The sequence below is a fragment of the Mchenga conophoros genome, linkage group LG10 (genome assembly GCF_057382185.1).
Source record: "Mchenga conophoros isolate Kocher_MC1m ecotype Shallow Benthic linkage group LG10, M_conophoros_male_GT1.1, whole genome shotgun sequence".
Taxonomy (NCBI): domain Eukaryota; kingdom Metazoa; phylum Chordata; class Actinopteri; order Cichliformes; family Cichlidae; genus Mchenga; species Mchenga conophoros.
Genome location: NC_140535.1, coordinates 24,112,793 through 24,122,399, shown reverse-complemented (window position 1 = coordinate 24,122,399; position 9,607 = coordinate 24,112,793). Strand labels below are relative to the sequence as shown.

At 43.1% G+C, this 9,607-nt stretch overlaps 1 protein-coding gene across 1 annotated transcript; it reads right to left on the bottom strand.

The window, feature by feature from the left end:
* Positions 1 to 1,310: 1,310 nt before the first annotated feature.
* Positions 1,311 to 8,247, bottom strand: spry4 (sprouty homolog 4 (Drosophila)). The gene is made up of 2 exons (XM_085289503.1): positions 7,964 to 8,247; positions 1,311 to 5,815 (listed from the first exon to the last, which is right to left on the bottom strand). Exon 2 carries the CDS (start codon positions 5,766 to 5,768, stop codon positions 4,620 to 4,622), a length of 1,149 nt encoding a protein of 382 aa, XP_085145629.1. The 5' UTR covers positions 5,769 to 5,815; positions 7,964 to 8,247; the 3' UTR covers positions 1,311 to 4,619.
* Positions 8,248 to 9,607: the final 1,360 nt, after the last annotated feature.

Here is a 9,607-nt window from a genome sequence, read left to right as displayed (position 1 = left end):
GGTTGCGTAAAGGGAGGAAGAACACCAAAAGGTAAGAGCAGCACAGGTGTTCTGGGGGAGGGGGTTGGGGGATGACAACAATGTGTGTGTAGGTGTGTGTGACAGGAAGAAGCCGTATGTGCTCTGGCTTTATAAGGTGGCGCTTTTGAGAGAAAGGAATGTTACACATCCAGATTATAACAGACCACCCCTTCAAACTAAAAGGAAGTGAGTTTAACCTACAAGTCAAACACACATTTAAACCTGCACACACACACACACTGCAGTCATCAAGCTCTGATATGAATTAAGCATCCTGACTAGTTCCTGTCTCATGTTACGTCGTCCTGAGGGGTCTGCGGATCATTTCCTGTTCCTTATGTAATGTTTTCTTTCTGTTTAAGGTCATACAGATTTATTTGGCCTTTGCTGCTCTACCAGTGTTTTATAGAGAGCGACCTATTCAGACACAGGAAGGGAGACCTCGGGAATTTGAACTGTTGAAATAAAGAGACTAAAGCGCCTCGCTGGTCTTTTACAGACTGCATAATGTTAAAAAAAAATCTTCAAATTCAGCTTATAAGTGATCGGTTGCTATTGTAAGCAGTTAAAAAAAAAACCCACATACAAACCTATCTCCTGTTTAGATATGTGCATGTGATTCACCAAACTGTTTGGTAGCAGATGCTTTCTGGTTTCATTTGTAGTCCACTTGTAGCTTGAGTTCTATTGAACTCAAGTATGTATGTCAAGAGCAAAAAAACCCCAACTGTATTTATTGAAAATCATCTAGCTCCAGATTGAGGGTTTCATTAACTTTTAAAATTCACCTTAGGTTTGTAAACAGTGACCGGTAGATGGAAATCTTGACCTACAGAAGCATATCAACCTTTTTGGGATGTACACATGCAGCACTACTGTGAGTAATGGGGTTGGTGCCCAAGAGGAGGATGCTAGGGACAGGGTCAGATCGAGGCAGATGATCCGCTGTGGCGACCCCTAAAGGGAGCAGCCAAAAAGAAGAAAACGATTAACTTTGAGTAGCGGAAACTTTGGGTCAGAAATGAAGCAGTATATAATATATTTTTTACATTGAAGTAGTGGCTCAAACTGTGGGGCAGACCCCACTAGAGGGGCATAGAGCCACTGGGGGGGGGGATAATAGTTTGTTGGTGCTGCTATCTTTATGTCAGTATAAGTCAACTTTTTTAGTGGTAATAATTCATATTAGTATAAATCCTCTGGGTTTATGATCGTTATGATGGCACGGTGTATAAGTGTGTGTCTGTGTTATGTAGTTGAAACAGTAACGACACAAACAGCTCGGTATATTTAACAATATATATTTCCATTGTCAATGTACATTCCATTTCGACATAAGCTTTCTTCACAAACAAAAAGTTGGCATCTAAATAAATACTATATAAAATAGAACTTCAAAATAAATATATCTATAAAGGGAACCTTTTATATGAGATTTTTGTCTTTTTGTTATATCTACACAAAACAAAAGCACAGATCTTGTTTCTCAATACCCAACAATGACATTGTAAAGGTATAAAAGAATGGAGTAGCATCACCCAACTGTTTGAGACCTTTCCTCTTGTTTGGGTTTAAATAAAAAAAAAAAAGAAAAAAGGAAAAGAAAAGAAAACCGTGTTCACAAATGAATGACACACAGGGGGATTGGTGTGTAAAAGTCACAGCGTAAAGAAAAGGTTTTAATGTTTGAGCTGTTGGATGATTATTCCACACCTTAAACAGGATAGCGAGCACGTGATTGTATAAAGCCAACATGAAGTTAGGAGCATTGCTTTTGCAGTGATGGAGCTGAGTAACAGCAAAAGAAGAAAAGAAAAAAGGCAGCAACTGTTGGAAATAAATGTCCTCTGGTGAGAAGAGATGGCGCAGAACACAACTGGAGAGGAAAAACCAAGTCGAGAGTGAAAGAGAGACAGACATGTCTTTCCATGTCTCTGTGGTATGACAAGTTTATGCACAGCAGCTGTGTTTGTCAATCATGGAAGGTCAGGGATGTTTGTTGGGCAATTTCTCGGGGCAGGAAAGAGAGAAGCGAGGAAGAAAGAAAAGCAAGAAGAGAAAAAGAGGGAGCTGAAACACCGAGGAGTAACGGCAGGAAATGGGCTGATGGGGGTAGATTGTGCTCCCTGTGTGGATTCAATGAGTCCACAGTCTTTAGGACTCGGAGAGGAACCAGGGAATTAGCTTAGCCTCTCGACTGCTAATGAGCCATGGATAGCATAAACAGCAGGAGTTTTTTTTCTGCTTCTTCTCCTTTTTTTTTCTTCTTTAATTTATTGCCGGGCACACTTTTCTAAATCAAGTGCTAGTAATAGAAACGTCTGTTATTTCTGTTACCCCTTTCCCCAACCTTCTTCTTGAAACTCTCCTTTTTTCCTTTTCCTCACAACCACAAAAACATCGTATTCTTACCCTCAAAATATATATCTAATATATTCTCTATATATTTTGTACTGAATCGTAGCTATAATGTACCATGCAATCTTTCAAGGACATTTAAAAGTGTCTTCTAAAGAACACAAATGTTGTGAAACTATTTACAGCAAATAACATTTCACCTGCATAGCTCTAGTACTAAATATATTGTCAAAACATTTGTGATTTTTGCTGCCCACCTAGAGACGACCAGGCATTTGCCCAGTCCCGCGACCAATCCCATTTTGGCACCTTTTCTCTCAGGCTGAATTGCTAGGTTTTGAAAATATTGCCTCATACATTAAAGACTAAGGACCATGTGTGTTTTTTCCCTCCCTTTCCCCCCGTCTGATAGCTTTGTGCAGCTAGACAAGTACAAGTAAAAGCAAAGTTAGGCACCCTAATGAAAGTCACAGGTCCGATGTGAAGCAGAGATGTGTGTTATGGAGTCGCAAAGACAGTACGCTTTTATGCCAAACGGAAATGGCCATCTGTATTAAAGGGCAGCCCACCTTTAATAATGACCAGCTGCCGTCAACACCACGTGGCCAGACTGGCGTGACTGTGATCATTCTGACAGGAAAAGCATGCTACTGTATAACAGCTTCCTTTGGCAAAGTCCTAAAAATGTCACGCAAGCCACAAAAATAGACTTTAAGAATTAAAAAAAGAGGCTATTCAACGTATGCAGCTACGCGGCATAATGATTTAAACGTGATGAAGACGCTCTGTGTGTGGGGGCAGTGGGGTGGGGACTAAATGTAGTGCACACCAACGTAATGTGAGATAGCTGAGGTGGTTAATACTGTGCTTTAGTACATCCTTTAAGGGGTTTGCGTCTTCCTAAAAAGGTTGTGCAAGTGGCAGGTTTACTCTACAAAGGCTGACTGCAGACATACACAACAGCGACTTTGCTATGCCTTCTCTTCCCCCTCTTTGCTCTCTATCACTTGCACCCCCTCTCGTCTGGAAACACTTTTTTCTGGCCAGTTTGTCTCTAGCTTAGCTTACTCGTTTTAAATGATTCACTCTTGCCTTTTTGCCCCTAAATATTTCTTTGCCTTTTTGTTTTTTTTGTGCAAAGAGGAAGTAGACCAGGCTCTTAGGCAGTTTAGTAATCAACATGCGGTGTAGGCCAAGTTCTAGAGAGGATTACTGTAACTGTCCCTGAGAAGGTTGAGTGTACTTTACTTTTTTTTTTCTTTAAACACATTTCTCTACTACAAATCGACTTCTAGTACAGTGGGTAACCATTAGACTAAAGCATGCAAGTCATGACATGCATTATGTCAAAGGTGACTGGTGAACAGCATTCAAAATATTTGAGAATGTCTAGGCTTCACCACCTCGTAGTGGAAAACACACTGTAAGGTGATCATCTCAACTGCTTATGCACAATACATGGTGAGAGTTAAGGGGAATTGCTATTATTTTAAAGTCTAGAAAGGTTTGTTTTTACAGCTCCACTCTGGACATAAAAACTCAATGGAGATCAAATGTTAGCAATACCAAGGTAGCATCTTTCAGGTGTAAGAGAGGGGAAACGCTAAAAGATTGGTGGCCACGATAACCTTGGAGCGAGTGAGTAGTTAAAAGTGTTAGTTTCACTCCTGCAATGGCCTGTCATTGAAACCACGCTATAGATAATCACTTGTTTTCATGTTTAACGCTGGGCTGTGCTTTTGGGTTGGGGTGGGGAGTGGGGGGTGGGGGCTAAGTATAGATATTAACCATCCATCAATAATTTCTATGTATTCTGTGGATCAGCAACCAGCTTCTGTTTAGTAAGCATTACAAAATTAGCTGAGAAATATTGAGCAGCAGAGAGGTACAATGACTTTGTGCCTACGGCCATCTTCGCAAAACACAAATACCAGTCCCACAAGCTTGTCTCTTGTTCTTTTGTCACTCTTACAAAGAAGAACAAAAACATCTCAGAGGGCCTGTTGGCTATTCCTACTTGCCACCTCCCTCATATAAGGCCCATTTTTGATCATACACCCTATTAAACATCTTTGTACCTTTGTTTTACATAAGTCATCTTCCAGCAGTTTAACGGGATAGTTTAATGGGTTGGTGTTGGATTGTCCAATCCATAGAGAGCAAACAAGTATGGTATAGTCCAGTCCACTTTTTTTTTTTTTTTTTTTAGCAAGGTCACCACCACACAGTTTGGTCCACTATCATGATCCCTGCTGCTGCTTCTCCAGAGTGCCAGATTTTGCTTCTGTGGCTCCACTTTTACACACGGGGACACTCACGCCGCTCTGTGAGTTTTTACAGCGGCAGCCAGGCCTGCTAATATTGTCATAACATTTCTGTCCCAGTTTGGCTAGGCCCATCGCTGGTAGATAGCAAACCAGGCAAGGCAGGACGAAAGAAAGGGCAGCCATGAAGGACCAGCGTGCACAACAGTTGGCCTGCGAGCACGAGCAGGGCTTGTCGGCACAGGAGCCCTCATCATCCTCGTCTTCGGTGCAGTGGTAGAAGATCCCTTTGACCAGGCACATGCAGGTGGCGGTATCTACCATGCTCTGAGCAGAGCACAGGCACTCCTGGTTGCAGACCCAGCAAGAAGGAAGGGTTCGGGGAAGTGTGCATTCTGTGCACCTGCACTTCCCACAGTGCTCGCAAAGAAGGAGGTGCTTCTTCTCGGTCGGAGAGGAAGGAATCACTGCCAACCCTTGCTGACCTCCAACGGAGCATACACCTCCCACAGGCATCTTTGCGGACTTGAGGTCAAGGGATTTAGAGGAGGAGGAGCAGGACGAAGCAGAGGAGGAAGAAGTGAGGACCTTAGATTCTGAGGAACTGAAGCAGCCTGGAGTTTGGGTAGTGATTGTACTGATGGGGCCGGGGTGAGGGTGCAATTTAGGGTGGTGGTCCACTGTTGGAGTGGGCGCAGCGTGTTCCAGCAGCCTCTGGTCAGATGAGGTACTGCTGCTGCTGCTGATAGAGCTGGGCCTTCCACTGAAGGAAATCCAAGGGTGGGTGGTGGTGTCCTGATGAAGGTGGGGCTCGCACCTACTATGCTGGGGAGGTTGGTGTTGGTGATTGTGATGATGGTTGTGGTTTGCACCAAGAAAGGCTTCTTGATTCTGACCTAGCCAGGTGATTCTTGGGTTCAAAGATTTCTGGCTGGGAGGCTGCTGAGAAACAACAGCAGGGCTGTCAATGTAATCGTTCTCCACGTGTGATGACTTTATCTGGTCGATGGGGTAAATAGTGACAGGGTGCTGAAGACGACCGTAGGGCACACGACTGTCCAGCAGGGGTTGAGATATGAGGGAGGAGGACACTCCGGGGATGTGGTGGGGAACCCTGGACTCCATATGTAGGCTGGTGCCTCGACTTCTCTCTAAAGCAGCATTTAGCAATACTGCAGAAACAGATACAAAAGAGACATTTAAGACTAATCTCATCTTAAAATATAAAAAAAAATGGCAATAAACTAGAGAATTAAAGATGGTTAGATGTCAGATCAACACCTCTAACAGCATGCGAACGTGACATTTGATATAAGTAGTTCACTTCACAGAAAACAAATACTGAATCTTTAAAACAAGTCTCTCCATAGAAATCTTTTTTTTCTCCAGACCGGATCTTTGCAATTATTTGAATGTAGAGTTTCCAAACCATGGTGATTTTTAGACTGAATACCGACAGGGTATTCAGTCTAAGCCTCCTCCATTCTAACTTTGACATTAGAACAATAGAAGTTGGGCTCTCACTGCCTCCCCTCCAAAGAGCAGGGAGCACCAGAGAGCAGGGTTTGCATGCAAAAGACTCAAAGATGCAAAACAAGGCAAAGTAACAAGAAGGTTGCCAGAAAAGAGACTTCAACGGTGACTAAATGAATGCAAGAGGCAAAGGAAATTAGGTCTTTTTATAGAATCACAGCTATTTCATGTAATACAAGTTGACCTAATGTTGTATTTTTAAATTTGATCTGTCAGTGTGCAAACTGCATAAACACGAATCTGAATCAGAGATCAGACCCTGGGATTTGTGAATGGGGCTGATTTTATGAACTGCAGTTTTTTGTGAATGGGCTGCTGGCTGCACTCGGTGTTGCGAGCATGAATCAAGACGCTCCAGTCATGGTGAGGCTGAAAGAAATCGGTTTCATCCGTTTCATCAATGAGCGCTCGGCAGATTTATTTTATCCATTTTATTTACATATATATTGACGAAAAGCAGCTCACCGACCTACTGTCTACAGTATTCATTTGGGTTACCTTATAACAAAATATACCGACGAAAAAATCAGCTTGTTCAGATCATTTTCGTTTGATTATGCTCGTCTTGTGATTTATTGGGCTTGCGCACATCACCCAGCAAATATATACATCTGTATTATTTTTTCGTAAATGTATCAGTGGTAGACACAGCTTTGCTTGACCGTCAGCTGTCAGTGTGATTCTCCCATTCCTCATATTTTCAGAAGCCCGGTTGAGAAACCTGTTGCGACATAGCTGGCACCGACACAAGCGCTTGTGATCGTCAAATCTAGACTATTATAAGCTCCAAGCCGGAACTATGCGTGTGCAAGCCCGAATGTGTGCGTGTGTGTGTCTATGTGTGTGCGCGTCCCTCCCTACATGTCAATGACTGAGTCATAAAAACCGGAGGCGGCAGCTCGACTTACACAAATAGCATGTTTATATAGGCGTTATAAGCAGGTATTCAAACAGTTTTTGTAAAATGTAAAAAAAACACACAAGCTTAATAAAGGAAATGGTACATTGCGTGCCACCAGACACTGGAATGTAGAGTCGTTTTGATAGGCGGCTGTTCGGTGCGTAGCTGTGTGTGTAAAGCTGGACATTATACGTCCACGGCACTCAAAAAACCAAAACGCAAAAAACAACAACAACAACAAATGCATTGTAGAAAATTAATACAAGATTTGTCGCAGCCAATGGGCTAAAACGAAAAAACTAATGGCATAAACACCTGACACCATCGATGGCGTGCCAGCCAGGCAGTCGCTGCAGAGCGAGAAGGACACAAGCAACCGAACCGCCCGAGAGATAAACGTACCTACAGGCTTTGGAGAGAAGGGCGAATCACGCAGAGATTGAAGTGTGGGTCTGCCCCGCTGCTTTTTATTGTGTCTTTGAAAAAAAATAAAGACAAGAAAAAAAAAAGGGGGGGGGGGGGGGGGGATGTACGAAGCGATGCGACAGCCGCTGAAATGCGTATTTGATATTAAAAAAAAGAAAGAAAAGAAAAAAAGCGGCGGTTTGGACTACGCGTCGTTCTCCATCTCTGATACCTTCACCTTGCTTTTGGTCCAAAGTCGGTGGTTAAATATTGACCTAAACTGCAAACCCTCGGAAACAGCTTGTTGCAAAATAGAATTTGCAGGAGCGTTTTAGTGCACGCGATTGAGTAGACTGAGAGGACCAGTCAAGTGAAGGCAACACTGAACAGTACCGAACAGTTTCTCTTTACAGTGACACACTTACTAGTTACAAACATCTAGAGATGAAAGAAAGGAAAAACACGAGAGGTGATCACTTACTGTTGTTTCAGGATACAATTTTCATCTCTCCGCTGCGCGCGACGTTTACGCACAGGCTTTATTCCAAGGCAGCGAGTAGCTCCAGGAATAATGGATAAAGATAAGTCCAAACTTTACAGGGTAATAAGAACAAGGTATGGGGACGGCGAACTGGTGCCCCGCACTATTCTCCACTCGCTGGTGCATAAAAGACGACTGCGGTTGTGGACTCGGAGCTTTGGATATGATGTTGCAACCACCGAGGGGGAGGGAAGTGAGTTTTTATGAATGGGAGGGTAGAGGAAAGGAAAGGGACGGCACTGCGCAGATGCCTGGTCTTTTTTTCTCTGTTTTTTTGTGAATGGCAGGGCCGCGCGACTGGGGAGGGCTGAAATGCGGATGTTACATTTTTATGAATGGGGAGGACTCCGAATAGCATTGCGCAGGCGCCATACCTACGTTTTTATGAATGGGAAGAAATAGCGAATGAGGCGTGTGTGTAAGAAAAAGGAGGGGGCGAGGAAATGAGAAGGAGGTGGGGTTTTTTTTTGGTCACAAGGGCAATGTCAGGCCTGATTTACATAAAGAGTGGGCTCTGATGTCCCCCCCACCCTTTTATCCCCCTAATTTATTTATATACGAAGCCAGCGATGCTACATGTTGTTATGATTATAATATGGTAACAGAAAGGCGATAGAGCGGAATATGAGTGGGCCAAATCTGCAATGAATTAATTAATTTTTTTTCATTGAAGGCAGATATGATCTCTGGTATTGATTCTGACGAATGGATGGCGACCTGTGTCTAATGGAAAACATGCAGATGCAGAAAAACAATACATACCAGAATCTGCGAGAATATAAAACGTTTAATAAATATAGTGTACGTCTGAGGTTTATTTTTTTGCCTCATTCAGCGGATTCTCAACGAGGATATCAAGATACCGGAGGTCACATGCCTCTGCTCGATTAGACTTCATAATAGCCGCTCCCCTTGTGTTCCTGTTCCAGCTAAAGACATTTATTGCGAACAAGGACATGCCCTTCCTTCCTCGGCAACAATGTGAGGTATGACTACAGCCTCTCTGGCAATGTTAAAAAAAAAAGAAAGAAAAAAAGGAGAAGATGAGGAGGAGGAGGAGGGGTAGGAGAACGGCGGGGGGTTTAACGCCTACTCTGAAACACAAACCAGCATGAGGGCAGGCAGGATTCACAAAAGGACAGGATGTTGTTGATTTGTACCGAAACCACACGGAGGAAATGAGTGCGAATTTCCTTTCTCACTGACATCCTAGTGTGTGTGCGTGTGTGTGTGTGTGTGTGTGTGTGTGTGTGTGTGTGTGTGTGTGTGTGTGTGTGTGTGTGTTTCCCTGCAAACTCCCCACCACTATCCTACCTCCCCTCCCTCAGCTTGGGGCTTTTAACCAGTCAAAGGTTAACAGTTGCCCTATTATCCATTTGCACTCATCACCATGGAAACCACTACATCTCCAAATTGGGATTATTGTTTTGAAGAAAAAGGAGGAAGAAAAAAGAAAGAATACAAGAAAGAAAGGGAATTAAGTCAGTTTTTGAATATGTGTTTGGATGGACTGGCGTATTACTGTGATATGTCGGTAAAACATGTATTGAAAAGAATTTGAATTTAGTCAGAGGTGTTTCAAAT